General features: G+C 41.8%; 2 protein-coding genes across 13 annotated transcripts in view; one reads left to right on the plus strand and one right to left on the minus strand.

Annotated features, from left to right (window-relative positions):
* Nucleotides 1–1,149, plus strand: part of NCF2 (neutrophil cytosolic factor 2) — a 34,091-nt gene extending 32,942 nt beyond the window's left edge. For both annotated transcript variants that reach the window (XM_003999260.6, XM_045049095.1), the window contains exon 15: nt 634–1,149. In XM_003999260.6, the coding sequence (XP_003999309.1) occupies nt 634–746 (113 nt within the window). In that variant the 3' untranslated portion in view covers nt 747–1,149. The remainder of the gene's footprint in view (nt 1–633) is intronic.
* An 850-nt stretch (nt 1,150–1,999) lies between these two features.
* Nucleotides 2,000–18,510, minus strand: part of SMG7 (SMG7 nonsense mediated mRNA decay factor) — a 91,475-nt gene continuing 74,964 nt past the window's right edge. For 4 of the 11 annotated variants that reach the window (XM_006942748.4, XM_006942749.4, XM_019821744.3 and 1 more), the window contains 12 exons: nt 17,900–17,960; nt 15,118–15,237; nt 13,847–14,273; nt 11,893–12,037; nt 11,029–11,408; nt 9,967–10,338; nt 9,051–9,200; nt 7,030–7,110; nt 6,148–6,307; nt 5,302–5,472; nt 5,043–5,185; nt 2,000–4,412 (listed from right to left, as the gene is read on the minus strand). In XM_006942748.4, coding sequence (XP_006942810.2) covers nt 4,299–4,412; nt 5,043–5,185; nt 5,302–5,472; nt 6,148–6,307; nt 7,030–7,110; nt 9,051–9,200; nt 9,967–10,338; nt 11,029–11,408; nt 11,893–12,037; nt 13,847–14,273; nt 15,118–15,237; nt 17,900–17,960 — 2,324 coding nt within the window. In that variant the 3' untranslated portion in view covers nt 2,000–4,298. Of the gene's footprint in view, nt 4,461–5,042; nt 5,186–5,301; nt 5,473–6,147; nt 6,308–7,029; nt 7,111–9,050; nt 9,201–9,966; nt 10,339–11,028; nt 11,409–11,892; nt 12,038–13,846; nt 14,274–15,117; nt 15,238–17,899; nt 17,961–18,510 lie in introns of all 11 variants that reach the window. The other 7 variants (XM_023247825.2, XM_023247828.2, XM_006942751.4 and 4 more) reach the window with 6 other exon arrangements.

The following is an 18,510-nucleotide window of genomic DNA, read 5'->3' on the forward strand; positions in this document are numbered from 1 at the left end:
GCAGTGTACTTATCTATCAAAATATCTGTGTATAAGTGGACTCTCATAGTTCAAACTTGTTATTGTGCAAAGGTCAACTATTTAGTTTATGGGACGTCCCTTTCTATGGACAGGGACATAAAGATTCCCAACAGGGATTGGACAAAACTCTTCCCTTGTTTAAAGAAAAATTGCATCTCAAGATTATTGTTCAACTTTTTTCATCTAATTTTTCTGACAACTTTTTGAAAAATCTAATGGATTCTTCTGCATTTGACTGCTCAATTATCCTAAGGCAGAAACCAATAAGATGGTGAAGTCCTATGTTCACGCCTCCCTTAAATCACTAATACAGACTTCTTGATCTGGGTAGCATATCCAGAGAAGGTAATTTTCCTGTACTGGTTTCAGAAATCGATGCTCAGTTGGTTGAGGGACCGACTTTGGCTCAGGTCATGATCTTGCGGTCTGTGAGTTCGAGCCCCGCGTCCAGCTCTGTGCTGACAGCTCAGAGCCTGAAGCCTGCTTCGGATTCTCTCTCTCTCTGTCTCTGCCCCTCCCCTGCTCATGCTCTCTCTCTCTCTCAATAATAAACGTTAAAAAATTTTTTTTTTAAAAAAGAAAGAAATCGATGTATACGTTTCCTTTTATCAGTGAATGAAGACTGGCTGGAAGGGGAGTGCAAAGGGAAGATTGGCATTTTCCCCAAAGCTTTTGTTGAAGAACACGCAACTACGGATATGGAAAGCTCTCCTAGAGGAGTCTAGGATGTTCTATAACCTACAAAGTTGGAGAAAAGGAACTACAGTTTGCAAAGTTTAGCATGCCTCTGTAGAACACTGAACTGAGACATTACTGTTTGGAAGTGTTAACTAATCTACTTTTCCCACTGAAAATTTAACCTATTAGACAATGATGTGAGAACTTACGATGATGATAACCCAGTGGTGGGGGGTGGGCTGGGATAGAGTGGGTAGAAACGTCTGGAAGGGTATGAGGTGTGTGTGTGTGTGTGTCGGGGGGGGGGGGTCTTCTAGGGTGTTCGTAATGTTTCTTGCTTGGAGTGCTGACTACCCAGATGTGTTCACTTTGTAAAAGTTCACTGAATTGTAGACTTGCTGTTGGTGCACTTCTGTATGTGATACCTCAATAAAAAACTTGCAAACACAAGACTCAGAGTGCAGGCCCAAGGCCTACGTACAACTACCCCTATTCCTATACCACTGTAGTCACAGACTCCTAGAGCCCGAGGTAAGTTTACAGGTAATTTAGATGGTACACATTTTTTTTCTTTTCTTTTTTTTTTTTTACACATTTTCTTTATTACAAGTCTCACTGCTTCCCAAGGAATACAATTTTCAATTCCACAGAGAATTACAATACTAGAGTTATATCCCTTCATGCCTTCTCAGAGAGGGACACTTATTAAGAGTTCACTACTGAATATGTGCCACTAACATTTAAGCGATATAAAGAAGCCAGATTCAGGAAGCCAGCTGGTTAGGACTATCCTGTTAGTTAACATTTTGTATGTACTGTACTAATTTATATGATAAAATTCTATGTATGGTTTTATTTTGGTTATCATTTAACCAAAAGGCTTGATTTTTCAGGGTTAAGTTAGATGAATGATTCCACAAATACATAGAACTCCTCTCTCTCCAGGAGACCTGGAGTTCTCCACAAGAATTCTCCTTCTTTGTACAGCATGTGGGGCTTTGTAAACAGTGTTACTGTGGCTTTATTAACAGTAAAAATAGGGATAAAAACGGAGGGTTAACTTCTTTGCATAAGCCAATCTTTATCAGAGAAAAGAACTGTGACCATCAGTTTCTTTCTACCCGCCCCTTTCCATAATAATGCACTTTGGTTTGGAATGCTACTAAAAGCAAAAATAACCCTGAAACATATTCAATCTTTGGCCATCTCCGCTCTGCCCTAGGTGACTTGTGCGTAGTTTAAATACTTATTTTTTAAGTAGGATATTTTTAGGTTAGAAAAGAAACCATGTACACACAGATCTGGTTGGAGAGAACATGGTTTAATTAAAGGCAAAGCTGATTTCAGCAGCTGCAGGTCTTGCACAGACAGACCAAAACAAAAAACAAAAAACAAAACAAAAAAACAAAAACAGAAGAGAAGGTTTACTACACAAAACCAGTTTCTGATGAAGATTCTCCTCTCCCTCCTCATTACTCCACGTTGAGGATGATTAGGCGAGAAACCCCGCCCCAAGAATCAGAAAACATTCCAAACACCAAATTCTCATGCAGAAACGGGGCTGCAGATGGGACCCTGGCAGGACTGGAGTGAGAGAGTGAACCTGGCTAGCTCGTCTGGGGTGTGAGACTCAGGGACAGCTCGAACACTGGAATGTTACAGCTGCCTGAATGCAGAGCTCAAACACACAGAGTGGGTCAAGGTAGTGGGCAAGGAGGGACTGGGAGAGAGGTGGACCCAGGGAAGGAGCTGGGGAGAAGCACAGAGGGTTTCATATTGCCATTGGGTGGGGGGCTTCACCCTTTCAGACCTTTCCAAAAACAACAAAAAACAGAAACAAAAATCCCCAAACACCACGTCAAACTTAAGGAGCAATACTGTGAGCCTACGGGGCTCCAACCACTCTCTGAAGAGCAACGAGCATTCACCTCACCCCTTTCATCACTGGGGCTGCCCAGACTCTAGCGACACCCGGGGCTCCTGGATGTGCTTTGCTCTGCAGCTGTTTTCCAGTTTGTGAGTCCCACGCTGACTCCATACACTCACACACACTCCCCTTCCCCCCAGGAGAGCAGATGGGCAGATGGGTGCACGCGCGCGCGCGCACACACACACACACACACACACACACACACACAGGAGAGACCTCCCAGAAACAGACCCTACCACTAGCACAGCAATTGGACATTTAGATTGTTTCCATCATTTCCCCTTAAAATATTACTCTTCCAGGAACTAACAGAAATGCTGTCCTTCTGTTTCTACACAAGAAAATGTTCAGTCCTCTTTCCTTCTAATAAATACCAAATAAAAGTTTATTTTCCTTTCTTTCGCCTTTTCCAGAATGGACTTCGTTGTGTTTTCTTCTGTGCATGGTGCACATGTGTCCATGTTGCCTTGAATTTCACTCTGACAGTGGAGGTCGGGGGACGCAGCTGGGCCGGGGCCTGGCCTGCGGTGCACGCACGCAGACGCCGCCGCTTCCTTCCTCCTTGGACTGTCTTTTGGGCCCCAACTGCTGGACCCCATGCTGTTGCTTCTCGGCGAGATGTCGTACACATCAGGAACAGAAACAATTACTAGCATACAGCACAGGGCAGAAAAGGGATGGAGGTAGGGACAGGAGGAGGTGGGTGGTAAGCAGGATGGGGTCACAAAAACCAATCGAACAAAAAATAACCACACTGAAAGCTTCTACCTATTAAAATGTATCAGGCCACGAATGGACCAGCCTGCCTTCCGTGAGACTGCTCGCTACGCTACGGTAAAATGTACAGGAATCAAAAACATTAATTTAAAATCTTCCAGCAGTCATCTGCCAGTCCAGCCCAGCACCACCACCCATACTGCATCCTCGATCGGGGCTCGAGCACCTACAGAGTGAAGGGCATTTCCTGCCGGAGTCTCCAGGCCAGAGGAGGGCCGCCAGAACCTTCTGAGTGAAAGTTGAGGCCTTGGACTCTCCCTCGTGGAGCACTGCCACTGGCCGAAGAGGTCCGTTTCCCTCATCCTGTCACCACCAACCTCTCGCAGGAGCAGCGAGCGGGGCTTTTCCTTGCTACACACTGACTAGAAGAAGCACGTTGTGTATGGAAGAATTCAGTGTGACATTATACTACCGAGAGTAATAACAATAATAAAAGATGTTCAGGAATAATCTCAACTACATTCTCAGTCAGCAAAGCAATCATTAATGGATTCCTATTTTATTCCCCAGAGAGGAAAACAGGACCGAGAAGTTCCCGCCGGCTTCTCCCACCTGCCTCCCCTTCTCAGCTTTCACTTCCCTTGTGGCTGGGGGCATGCACGACGGGGAAGGTGAGAGGCGGTGACATCAGGTAACTGAGTGAAAACAAACAGCAGTTCCTCTCTCCCTCCGGAAGGCCCTGGGGGGACAGAGAGTTCCTGATGGTTTTTTCTTTTTGTTGCACTGCGGACATTTCGTGCACACTCAGCGCGCTGGTGGAACGCTTACACCCTCTCGACAGCAAGAGACAGAAGAGAGGGCTGCCACCTGCAGGGGACTGTACGGGCCAGTCCTGCAAACCCAACATGCCATGGTTTATGGAGCCTTCGTTCCCAGGGTTGCCACTCTGGCCTCAGTGTGGAGGGTTCATGGCGCCTTGTCCCCGCTGCTGTTTCTGTTTCTGCTGCATTAACAGCTGCTCCAGAGCGGAAGGTCCAGGATGCATCATGGAACTGGACCAGATAGACTGAAAAACAGCCCAGAGCTTGTCAGCAGAGGTCAAATGCCTGGATATCTGAAAGGGATTTGTTTTTCAATCCTCGCCAAATATAAAGGCATATAAGTCCCAAGATCCCCGCCCCCTAAAAAGATCCAGCCATTAGAAGAAGTTGTTCTAAGACTGTCTTTAAGACCAGTCAGTTCCTGTTATTTTTATAACCAGATGATTTTAAACCAGAAAAGGTGAAAGTAGTTTTCACTAAAACTCAGTGCCACGTGAGACCACAGAATATTTACTATAAAGATTTTAGGCAAACAAAACATTTCCAAAATTAGACACCCTTCTTTTACTTGTTCACAAAAGGCTTCAATCAAACATTCCAAAATGAATCACAATTTTGACCTCAGAATGCAACTAAAACCTTTGTTTCTGTCCCCGCCCCTATCCCCAGGATAACTGCTTTATCAGCAGAGAATTCACAAATTAAAAACAACTTCCTATTCAAGAATCTTCTAAGGCAGATCATGTTTCTAGGACTTAGCTAGATATGTGCTATAGATCAATCAGTTCTAAGGGCCTTAGGAATGAGCCTAGCTATTTACGTGAACAAAAGCAGAAACAGCTCTCGTGGCTCCTGTTTTCCTAAAACTCACTCACCTTTAGGCTTTCCATGAGGACAGCAGAGGAATCCTCCATGGGGCCGTGGCCTGTCCAGGTGCCACTTGGAGTGCTGGCCTGATGCCAACTGCTCTCAGAGGCTGATGTTGCTGAGAGATAATCAATGCCGAACCCACCCATGGCTGAGAGATGCAAAGAGATAAGAATTCAAGATGTTCTATCATTGCCAAACACCAAACACCAGAGAAGGGCAGAGTAAGTGACTTCACTTTCACTAGGCAAGAAGTCTGGACCTCACCTGGCTTATCAGTTTTCCACCGATCTGCAGTTCTCCTATCCCTGTTATCTGGAGTCCCGATAGGTCCAAAGTTGGAGAATGGAACAGAATTATGGTTATGTGTTGGAGGGGAACTCGGCAGGCTGCTTGGGTTAGAGGAATGGGGAGACTGGCTGGCTGGTGTTGAATGATCTAGTAAATACCAACAATAAAACAACATAAGACATTAAATAGATGTTCCACAAACATACCAAGAACTTGAGTTTTCTGTAGATCTGATCACTTAAATTCTACTAAAAATAACCACAGGGCTTTGGGACAAAGGTAAAAATAAGGGCCCCCAAAGGGACTCTGCCAGATGCACTAATCCGTCTTAAGGCATACTCCTTGCTTTAGAAAAACAAAAAAAGCAAAACCAAGCAGACAATTTTGTGCATGCACTATTTTGGCATGTCTGTTTCAGATAAATTATCTAATGGTATTCTCTAATTGCCTAACCTTAAGAATTACTATTAAATCAAACTCCAAGTATAAACTTGGGATTAAAAAACCCCTCTATTTTAAAAAGTTCAACTTTTCCTACAAAGAATGAGTATCTACAAACCAAACTAAAAAACAGCTGGAAACCTTAAGCCAAAACCCAGATTTTTCTCCCTTACAACTCTGCTCGTTATGGATGTAAGAAAAAGCTTTTTTTAGTGGCATTTATTTCATGAACTGGCTCATCAGGCTTTTTTCCTATTTTCGTTCAGAAATTACTTAAAAAACAGAACAGCTAATATATTTATAATGTAAAATCATACTGATTCACCATCAGTTTGAGGGTATTAGAAATGCAAGGTCTGTAATTTAAAGACTAGCCAATACCTGAACTGGCAGGAAGTGATGGAGACCACGGGGTCCCTTCAAAGAGGGAGTACAGTGATGTCTCCTGGGGGCCCAGCGAAGGATTAAGTTCTGTTTTGGAGCTGGTTGTCAGGTTCTTCCCATATACCTCATTGAACATACTGTTATTTGGGTATCTTTCCTGAAAGACAATGACAACCAAATTATAAACTCACTGCAAGGAAAGAGATTTCAGCAAATGCAATGTTTATGTTCATGAATGACTGATACACTTTAAGCTTTTCTTTTTTTAAAAAGTTTACTTATTTAGAGAGAGGGAGAAAGTGTGCATGTGCACCTGTGTGCGTGCGTGCATGCACACACACAAGTGGGGGAGGGGCAGAGAGAGAGGGAAGGAGAACCCCAAGCAGGCTCCGTGCTGTCGGCCTGCAGCCTGAAGTGGGACTCAAACTCAGGTACCATGAGATCATGACCTGAGCCACAATCGAGTCAGACGCTTAACTGACTGAGCCACCCAGGTGCCCCACTTTAAGCTTTTCTTAGTAAGACAAACTTTTGAAGACTTTTGTTTCTTTTGGTTTCCCTGTTAAATTCATTTTCCCTCACCCTTTATTTTCTCTATCTATGTAAACAACCCAGATTAAAAAGTACAAGTAATTCACTTGCCTGAACAACAGAGCCCTAAGGATTTCCATATTAATGAGAAGTTAAAGGGTTCAAATTTATAACAAACAAGTATCTCATATACCCAAATCAGAGAGAGAGACAGAGGATAAAAAATCTGGAAGGCAGCAATATATGGGAGAGAAAGCAAGAGAAAAATAGGGGTACTGAAATAGAACGGGAAAGGAAGTTCCAGCCTACAATAAAAGCACAATGCAGGATTCTTCACTGTTGACCCACCTGATTGAGAGAGAATCCGGTGAGGGACAAGAAAGAGGATGAGTGTGACATGAGCTCCGAGGGCTTCTCCAACAAGGATTTCTTCATAGTGCCAGAAAGAAAAAAAGTAGTTACATTATGGCCTCCATTTTCTTAGTATCAATCTTAAGTTCCTACACAACCAGAGTAGAGGACCACCAGTCAAGCATACTTGTACTTACCTGTCATGTACAATGTCGGGCTCAGAAGATGTGAATTACATATTCCTACCATGACACCAGCTACATGCCAGTTGCCACAGGTGAGTCAGAACCCTCCCGGATCAATACCTCTAATCTAGCACAGAGATCCTGGCAGGACCAGGCACGCTGGAAAATGGCAGTTCTGAGGGTTTACTAGCAGGAGCTTTCCCAAATCCCCTTGTTAAGAGGTGCATTTAAAATACTCTCAAAACAAGACACTGAACTGATCTGGCAGTCTTTTTCCCCCAATTTTTAAAACACTCACATTAATGACTTAAAGGCTTTCAAATCTATTTGACAACTGGTTTTGTCAACATGGTTCCTAAACAGCTATTTGTGGTATATGTTAAAATAGTTGCTGAAGTTGAGCTTACAGGTACTGGCTCTAAGAAAACTACCAGGAGAAAAAAAAAAGCTGAATCTCTGATGCTCACTGTCCTTGAACGGTAGGTCAGCAAAGCCTTTATTAAATGTCTGCCACATGCAAGGCACTGTCACACACATTGTATCATTAACAACGTTAAATATAGAAAGTATTATATATGTGTTTTGTAAACATGGGGAAAACAACCCTAAAACACTACCCTCCACGTCCACTTGCACCACCACCAGTTTCGTTGTGAATGGAGCGGGGGGGAGACAGCATGGCGGGAACCAGGGAGCCGTTAATGAGTTGTCTGAGAGGCAATCCCCTGGCCTTCAAGCCGCACGAGCAGAGAAGCAGCAAGAAAGGCAAACACACGGAGCCAACAGCTTAGCAGTTAGGTTTCCCACAAACCCCTAGGTGCCATCACTGCGCTCTCCTTCAGTTTCTAGGGGATCTCTTATTTCTCTCACTTGGGGGAAGAGTGGCGGTCTCTTTGCCCACTCACGAAATTCAAGCGCCAGGGATGGCAGCTTCTATCATGAGAGACGTGAAGCTTTTATTTCTCCTAATCCTAAAGTCAATGCATTTTAACCTTACGAACGTTTTCTGGCCTCATGTTTATGGGAAAGAAATAGCAAAAAAGTAGAACTCTGAATTGTTTTTCTGTTTTGCTAAGATGGAGTAGAGAAAGGGAAAAACTTTCTAGCATACGTCTTCCCAATTTTTTTACATGCTCCCCCACCTTCGCAGAATGCTACGTAAACATCAATGAGCATATACAAGGCCATCCTTTGAAATGCTAGAGGATTGTTTTAAAAAGATACCACTAATCAAAAAAAAAAACCAAAAAAGATACCACTAATCAATACATAAGGCTTTATTTTATGTCATCCTAGTTATTTCTCTCTGTATTCACTCATTTATGGCACGCCAACGTTTCTAAATAGAATTCTCTTCATTTTTACTCATTCTGTTTATGAATCTCCCTCTGAATTGAAGTCAGGGCTCTTACTTAACCAAACAGAAAAGAGCTACATACTCTTCAATAATGTCACTAAAAAATCTAGAACATTTATATGAAGAAAAATCTCACTGCTCCTAAGCAAGATTAAACGATCCTTGAAACTGCTGGGTTTAGATGGAAGTACCACCTGCAAAGTAAGTTAATTTGCCAGCATCACATCCTATGACCAGCCCTGAATAACACTTACAACAAAGCTAGGACTCGGAGATTTAGAACCATGGAGTCAGAAAGGTTTTGCCATATTCTACTACCGTTTGAAGGTTAGCTTTGGCAGTGAAGAAATAAATTGTACAATTCTGTAAAGAAAGAAAGCTCAAAGCTCCAGAAAAAAAGAAACCATCTATTCCAAGGACTACAAAATCTCAGGAAAGAAGCTGGGGTTAGAGCAAGAATTATGTCAAATACATACAAAGAGGCTCCGTCCAGGAAGAGAGGCGAGAGGGCCCAGCAGAGCTGGGTAAAGATCAGGAGGGTTAGAAAAAATCAGCTCTTCCTCTTCCTCCAAGGCAGCCAGACTCTTTAACAGGTCCGGAGGAAGCAGAGGGGAGCCCTTGGGGTCCTAGTGACAGAAAGGATCACAGTGAGATGTAGTAAGGAATGACAAAAGCACAAAGGAGTAGCAGCACAGTTAGGGGGACAGAGGTAAGTACAGTCAAGCAGAAAAATCCCAGGGAGACGGTACTACGCAAAGAAAAAGCTCTGAAACAAGCAAGGTGACACAGGACAGTGGCAGTGAAAGGGCAAGACGGTAGAAAGGAGCAAAAACCACTGACAAACAAGGAGCAGCACATCAAAGGTTAACGCGGCCAGTGAGGAAAACAATGCGTAGCAGGGTGATCAGCGTGATCTTGGGCTAACAGAGAAACAGCTCTTTTTAAAAGTTACACATGCACACCCATTTCTTGTGAATAAAGAGAGAAAGGAAGGAGAACTCCACTATCGAAGATAACTGGCTGACTTCGTTCCTCTCAGAAAACAATTTGTTTAAATACGCAGTAAACCTATTTTTAAACTCAGATGATTCAGCCCAACTGAGAGGAGCTCTGTTTCACGATTCCCCAATATGCCGCGTGCAAGATTTCTGCACATGATTTCTCTGCCAGACCACCACAGTCCGCATCGGTGACAGAGCCCCTCGCTCCTCTGAATCCAACAGACTGTGCCAGTGTGTGGAGGAGACCAGGAGCCACATCAGGTGCCGGGCAGCGTGCCGCAGCGCTAACGAATCGGAGAGTGGCCTTTACAAGCATCTGCTTTAGAAATTCGAAAGATACGCAGCCCCACACCTATGTCCGCTGTGTCTGGTGATGGGAAAGGACACACACCTCAAATGGCATCCTGGGCACAGGATCCTGCTCTGGACGGAAGACTCCTGGTGACCGTTTGCCTCTGCGGTCCACACTTGCTTGCTGGGCCATGACAGCTCTGTTATCAGCCATGCTGTAGGAAGAATCCCAGTAGAACTCTGGGACCTTGACTTCTGAGGGATTATGGTTATATGGCTCCATGGGAAAAGGCTTCATTTTTTTCTCTAGAGGCTGCTGCTGCATTACAGGAGGTTGCAATGACGGCTCAAACAGTTTTATGGGGTCTTGGGGCTGAAGGTAGTAGGACTGTTTCACAGGCATGATTTTCCCTAATGGGCCTTGAACCTGAGGGGGATTCCACAGCTGTTTGGAGGCATCTGCCTGTTGATACTAAAAAAGAGATGCTTGTCATCAAGATGAGGATAAAATGCAATGTTACATTCAATACTCAGGAAATCACAAAATGAACTTGAGAAACTTAACTGACAAAACTCAGTTTCCTTTACCCTTTATGTTTTTCAATACGCAGAGCTTTCTCGGATGATGGGCACTGAACTCACCTTCTCTTTCAATTCAATTATTTATGAGGTTTAATGAACAAATGAAAGCGTGTGTGCTATGTGCGTGTGTTCCCCCTTCCCAGCCCAAGTACTGTGGGGTTGATGATATTTAAGAATGGTGTCATAGCTTTCTTAACACCTTGTCAAGATTATGATTCTATTTCCCTCCTGTAGTTTATTTTCAAATAGGAGAATTATTTATACAAAGTTCTTCTCTACAAAGTTGACAAGCAGCAGCAGCAGCAGCAGCAGCAGCAAAGAACAGTAGTTAAGATCTATTATCCTTTACGAAGGAGAAAGGGAAACATCTGAACTTCCCTTAACATCAGAGAGAGTGTATTCTTCTCCATAATCCTTCCATAGCAGAAGCATCTGGAAAGCTTAAGTAGTAAGCTTTGGTAATTTTGGTATTTCTAATTAACCAAAGTAAGTTTGGTATTTCTAATTAACCAACCACTGGACCATTCCAGTCTCCCCTCCTCCTGATCTTGGCTGGACGGTACGCACGACTGTGACTCACCTGCTGGAACCCAGAGTGGTGAGGAGGGCTTTTCCCCAAAGCCGGCACGGCTTTTGTGGGGGATTGCTGCTGAGCTAGAGCTTGAACCTGCAACTGGCTTGTGGACTGTGCTGTCGGCTGAGCTGGTAAAGATGTAAGGGGTTGCTGGGAAGGTGGCTGTGGCTGTTGAGGTCCCTGGTTCATTGGCCCTGGTCCAGAGGGCCGTTGCTGGCTGTAAGGAATGTGGGACTGTTTCCCAGCTTGCACCTGGTTTCCTGCTGGAGAGTGAGCTGTAGGCTGAAGAAAGGTTCCTGGGACAGAAACACCAGCTGGGAAGGTGTAACCTGAGCCCATAGAAAATGCCACAGGAGGGGGAATAACATATGTTGGGGGCGGGAACCCTTCAAAATAGAAGAACATAGCAGCTTTAGTTCTAAAGACACTTAGCAAAAGAAAGGCAAAAATAAGTCATTTGGGGGTAAGGTGGGGTAGGGTAGAAGAAGAGGTCTTCTAATAAATTATAAATGGCAGGAATCAGACATCAAGTAAGACTGATCAAGCATCAATCTTTAACTTGATTTCAAGAATTAAATACAGAGTATTGGCTGCTATTTCTATCCACTGAATCAAGTGGAGCATTCTAAAGGTGGTTTCTTAAATGCTATGTTTAGTGATAGGAATTCCTTCATGATAACAAACATGCATTTGTATATATACTACAGAGAAATGGTTCAAAAAGAACTTAGTAAGCATCAGAGAAAAGAGAACTTCCTTCTACCTTTTAACATTATGGTTTAGTAATGTAACTCTGACAGAATATAAATTATTCAATGAGGGAGCAGAAACTCCTATACAGATGAGATTAAGTAGAAAATGTGTATTTACCTGGCCGGCTAGGAAGAGGAGGGAAGGCTCCAGGGTGATGAATGGGGATGAACTGGGAGTTACTTGCTTGACTTGGGGTTTGAGTTACAGGTGTTTTCCTGGCTTCAGACACTGGAGTCTTTCTTAGTTCTGTCTGGGATTTCACCTATGACCAACAAAAGCAAAACCATCTATAATAATCTGAAACTCAAATGTATCACAAAGAAGCACCTCTAAGAAAGAATTTAAAACCCCATTACGTCAAAAAAAAAAAAAAAAAAAAAAGCATGTGAAGGTATTTAATACCTAAATAAAAAGTGGGGGAAAAAAATCAAAACAAATTATTTGTCAATTAAAGATAGAAAGATATTTCGTTTAATTGGTGTGATGATTTTGCTTACACAAAATCATGACCATACTAAATACAGAAAGGACCTGAGAGCTCATTTGTTTGACAAATGAGACATCTGATACCAACAGGTTAAAAAACTTGCCTATAATCTTAAGCCACCTATTATGGGCTCCAGGGCCCTTTATACTCAAATTCATTAGACAAGAAACATGGATAATGAATTAATAATGATGAGTAACTCACAGGAGAGACACTTTGGCCCTCAGTTTAATTTCATCTGGGCAGCCTCAAGCATACCAGTCAGGCATCCACCGTCCACCCCCAAGGCTACCACCCCTTTAGAATAAGGATACTGTCAGCAGTCAGAACAGGGCCCAACATTCTACACAACGAGCTACAGAGAGTAAGATGTCACATGCATTGCTCAAATTGAGTAAAATGAAGGAAAACAGGTACATTTACAGAGAACTTAGGATGAGGTACAGAGAGGTGATACACTGACTCCTGTCAAGCTTTCTTTAATCGTCTGGAGGCAGATTTAAGAGGGATGAGAGACCAGAAAGGGGATGCTCAGACTGGCCCTTGCTGGGAGGCAGCTGCAGAGAACGGAGGCAGAGCAGGCAGGACATACTAGACTCACCCCTCAAACACTGGTCCTCCAGCTTTCTACAGTTCATCTGGCTTATTCTCGGTCTTTCCCCAGCACCTCCCTCTCCCCATGCCTTTTCTCAATTTCTGCCCTGTTTTTCTCTGTTTCTCTATTAATCCTAAAATGCAACTATTATGTGCTTATTTCTCTCCTTCTCAAAAAAACTCTGTAGATGAAACAGGCTGAAGGCACTGTTTATATCTGCAAGCAGCCTTCAATAATGTAATGTTCCTTGTGCCTACTGCAAACAAATACATTTGCCAAAATATGCTAACAAATCACATGGCTATTTAGGTATTTGTTCAGACGTGAACGGTTATCAATGAAACCAGCACAGAACAAAGATCATCTTTGTTTACATGAAATCATCTCTATCTCCTCTTTGGAAAGGTTTAAGAAAAAGTCACAAATAACTGAGTAGTGTTTACCTTTTCCCAGCAAGAGACTTAAACTCTTGCTTTACAAACTCCCATGAGCCAGGATAACACTAAAGTGATACAATGCCACTGGCTGGGACAGGTATCAATGTCAAGAAAAAGTCTCATCTTTTTCCAAGAATATATTTTATCTTTTTTAGTGAATCTGAAAAAAAACCCTATAAGCCTTAATATACTCTTGGTCCTACTTACTGGCTCTGTACAAGACCCTACATTTCCCAATAGAACACTAACAAATGGCAGTTACACCTTCTAAAGCAAACAGAATTCTTTGCGGAACTGACAGCTCTGGTCATTTCAAACTACCTAACTGAAAGGATTGACAGAAATGTCAAGACAGGTTGAGATTTTTTTCACTCACATTACAATTTCTACAGGTTGATGGAGTAGCCACCTACCACAGCTCTTTACATGACCTTACTGTGCCGCATTCAAGCTTCCAGAAGAGCCAACTCTCAAGCTTTAGGAACAAAATGAAAAATCTTGCCTTTTGTGTGAGCCTTCCTCTACCTGCGTTATAGTTCAAATACAGCTTACCTGCACTGCCACATTCTGCTTTCCTGTTTCCTGTAACTTTTCTAAGGTGCATTTCTTGGTTTCTGTTTTCCTCTTGTTGTTGTCCTTCTTTCCATCATTCTTAGTTACAGTTATTCCTTTGCTATAGTCCCTTCTCACCTCTTTGGGAGGAAAACTTCTTCCTTGGTCTCTGTTCACTTCGCGCGGCTTAATGTTCTCTTTGAAGGTGACCATTGGTTTCTCTCCTGTGTCACAGTTGTTGCTTAGATTACGGCCCGTGGACAGCACTGATTTCAGTCCTGGGTTCCCGTCCGCAGCCAGTGACTCTATCATGGATGTTTCTTGCAGAATGAGGTTCTCTTTGGCTTCACTGGGGTCTTCCAGTATTAACTCAGGAATTTCTGTGATAAACAACAATTTCCCTACCTCATTTTCACACTGAATCAGCCTAAAAAAGTAAAAATAAATCCACATATGAAAACCATAAACCTAAAAAACAATAACAATGGGACTGTGCATGGACCCAACAGTCAAGTAAGTACATTCCCAGCCCTAAAGACTTAGAGACAGCAAGATATTACAGTGTAATATTTTTATATAGCATAAAAAGCAGTTACAGAAAAACTCAAATCCTCATTATCCCTTAGCATCACCACACATTCCCACGCCCCTTTAATGCTTTCTAGTAATGACAGCTATATTTACTGAGCATATCTTAAGTACAAGGCCCTAGACCAGACCCTTGAAGTAGTGATCTGTAATTCCTGTTTTATAGGTGTGAAAACTAGAGCTCAGAGGGATTAAATTCATTCAAGCATGCAACCAGTTAAGTGCTTACAGTAGGACAGGAGCCTGCATATAAAAATTAATCTGAAATAGTTACTGACTTTGGAAAGGTTAGAATCACCTGGGGAGATCCTAAAGACACACACCTCGGGGAGTGGCAGAACTAGAAACCTATCTGACTCTAGTCTATCCTGACTGAAATGGACCGCCACGACCCTGTCAACACAAATCACCATCCCTGTGAACATACAATTTTGTTAGATTTACACAGATATTTACAAATGAGAGCAGAAGTTCATGATTAACAAGGGAGACAATGCTTATTTCTCTACACTAGGCAGTGTAATGGGGAGCACAGAGATTATAAATAGAGTATACTTATGATCACCAGGGTCATAATTTGATGATGTGTTACCAGCATCCTGGCTTACGAGTTTATGATCAAGAGCATCGTACCAGAGCCTAAAACACATGTGGGGTGTGTAAGTGTATCTGATAAGAAATACCTTGGCTGATTATCAGCAATCCATTTGCCTATAGAGATCAAGCGCTGCTGTCGTATTTGTCGTTGCTGACCTTCTTTGTCTCCTGTAATACCCTGGTGGCCTTTGGAGAAATCCAAGTTCCTAAAATCGAGATAAGCACAAATTACACAAAATTAAACTTCTAAAGGTATTTCCCAGGCAACCACGTTTACCTAATTTAAATGCAATGGTTTCAGATTTTTCCACACAGGCTAGCTACTAAATTCAATCGACTGCATTTTGAATGTATGTTGCCGAAGATTTTAAATACAGTGAAGCAACACAAAAAAGACAATATGCATTTGCATATTTTTACTCAGATTTTACTTTCTAATTGAGCTAAAATAAGTCACAACTTTTATTTAAAAAGATACTTTTACTGTAAGAACGAAAGTTTTCATCAACACTTACCTTGGATTCTATATAATTTGCTTGAAATGACCACTGTAATGCTAAGGGTCTCCGAGTATGCCTATTCTAATAAACAGCATTAATCTATCTACTTTAGGTGGCCCTAAATCAGAAAAATGTATTTATATCAAAAAATATATACAGCAAAAAGCTCATTGACATTAGAAAGGTAAATCAACCTGAAAAAAATCAGAATTTTCAGATTTTTCCTCATTAAACTCAGTATTATTTTTAAGTATCTAAGAATTGCCAGGCTGCAGGATAGATGCTGAAGACACAAAGATAAATGAGGTAGAGAAACAGTATCTCCCTAAGGAAGAAATAATTATAAATCAATCTGATAAGTACTGTAAGAAAAACAACGCAAATAAGCATAGTTAACAGGAAGGCTAGTTCCTTCTGCTAAGCTCTGAAAAGACTTCACAGATTAAGTTATTACCTGAGCTGGACCTTGGCAGGTGTGTTAAGTGTTTACAGGCTAGTAAGAGAAGGGCAGAAGAGGAAATGGGGCTGCTCTAGGCATGGCATGAACAATGTGTCAGAGGAATAAAAACAAAGTTACTCAAGAAAAGGACCTAGCCAACGTAGTATACTACGTTAAGGATTAGGGGGCAGGTGGCAGAAAATACCACTGAGAAACTAAGCACTTGGACATGAAGCTAAAAAAGATATTGGAACAATTGGGGATGAGCGAACTGAAGTCTTTGCGTTATTAATGGGACTTCAACAGGTCTGTATTTTTAAAAATATAATCGTGAAAGCAGGGCAGAAATGAGCTACAGGAGAGGGAATCTAAGTAGGGAGGTTGATTAGGAAGCTTTTTATACTGCAGGTTAATGGTGATAAAAGCCTGAACTATATAGGGAAATAAATGGGAGGAGGTGGGTCTAAAAGGCATTTTAGACACAGAATTACAAAGACTTGGTGAGAAAGATTAATGGAAATAAGGATATTTTTTTAGAGTTCATGTAGGTGGATAATGGCACACAGATAAATATAGAAGGATTATTTTTTTGCTGACCTAATAGGAAAATACAAGCTCATTTTGGGTCATGTTAAAGTTTGAAATGCACAGGGAGATCAGATTGTTAAACTATGAGTCAGAAAAAAAGTCAGACACTGAAACTTTTGGGCTTAGTTACTATCCAAGAGATGAATGCTTCAGACGAAAGGATGGATTTGATCACAAGGGAGAATATAGAAAATGGGAAGGAAAGGGCAGGGAAGAACCCTGGAAGATAATATTCTGAGTGATGTGGTACAAGGGACTGAACTAAGAAAAACAGCTAAGAAAAAAGGAGGCTTCATATAGGAGTGGGATTAACAAACTCAATGCTAGAGAAAATTACACAGGATGAAAATTATAAAGAAGTCAATGGAGTTTGGTAACCAGAAACACACTGACAGTTTAAGTTGAATGAGGCTGAGAAATGACTGGGAGTGAAGTGGGGTCAGTAAAGTTCTCACACACTATGCTTTTAAGAAGTTTGATGATGGGGGTGCCTGAGTGGCTCAGGTGGTTAAGTGACCGAGTCTTGATTTCGGCTCAGGTCATGATCTCATGGTTTGTGGGTTTGAGCCCTGTGTTGGACTGTGCACTGACAGTGCAGGGCCTACCTGGAATTCTCCCTCTCTCCTTATAAAGCTTGCGCTCTCTCTCAAGAATAAAAAATAAACATTAAAAAAAAAAAAGTTTGATGACGAAGAGAAAGATAGAGCAACGTCAGAGGAAGAAAGGGTTGTCAATTTTACTTTTTAAAAAGAACAGGGTACACCTGAATGTTAGCAGGCCAAAAGGAAGTAACCAGCTGTTAAATAAATAAAAAGATACTGAACTACAACGCAGAGAGAGGGTAACAGGTGGGGAGGCAGGAAGAGATAGGATCAAGGACACAGACCAAAGAGTTCAACCTGAAAAGGAGTAAGAAGTTCTTCCTCTAAGAAGAGACAAAAATGACTAGAAAAACAAATTGCTTTGTCATTATTAATGATATGAAAAATGTCAAGCAATATCCTTTGGTTTGCATTTGGTTCCCATTTTTGAGATTTCCCCTCTAATTTCAACAAAGTATAAAAAAATCCAGTGAATAAATACCACTTGGGAGAAACAATTTTCTTCTTTTCCTTTCCTTCCCCCCAAGTCTGTAAAAGCACTCAGTATTGGCATTACAGAGCGATTAAAGGCATGACATACACAAATCCACTTCATATTAAAAACACTTTCGCTTTTAGTTGTTACGAAAATAAGACAAAGCTGGGATAGATCAAAGGTTCTTCTACACCCAAGCCTGATTCCTAATTTTAATACTGTAACCACTGATAATAAAATAAAGCTCCTTCAGCTGCCACCCACCTGAAAGAAGGTCTCAAAGCCAAGAATCCTTGTAACTCAAACTCCTCTGGAAGTGGTGTAGCTACAGAGGGGTAGAAATCAAGATTTGTAAAACATTTTAATTTAAAAACAGGTCACCTCTGCGCATTAGACATTGTCCCCTAATACTTATCTACTACTCAGTGCCGAGGGGGATGGATACAATGGACTATTTTTTCCCTGGCAGCCTTAAAAATTCATAGCCCCACATCGGTAATCCCACTGTTTAGATTATCTCCTTGTTACTCAAAGTATTGAAAAACAACACCGACATCATCCAGGAGCTTGCAAGAAATGCAGAATCTTAGGCATTGTCCCAAACCTACTGAATCATAACTGCATTTTAACAAGACCCCAGGTGATTCATTTGCAAATTGCTTGAGAAGCACTGATCTGATGGAAGTAAGATCATCAGAAAGGAGTTAACTACAGATTGTTCAGTGCAGAATTATTTACAATGTGGAAAATTGTACAGCAAATGGACAGTGATTAAATACATTATGGCATATCCAGAGGATGGAATACTATGCGGCCAGTAAAAAAAAAATCACACTTCAAATGTTTAAATGGCAAAGGGAAATGCTAACAATATA

This window comes from Felis catus, chromosome F1 (assembly GCF_018350175.1).
Source record: "Felis catus isolate Fca126 chromosome F1, F.catus_Fca126_mat1.0, whole genome shotgun sequence".
Lineage (NCBI taxonomy): Eukaryota > Metazoa > Chordata > Mammalia > Carnivora > Felidae > Felis > Felis catus.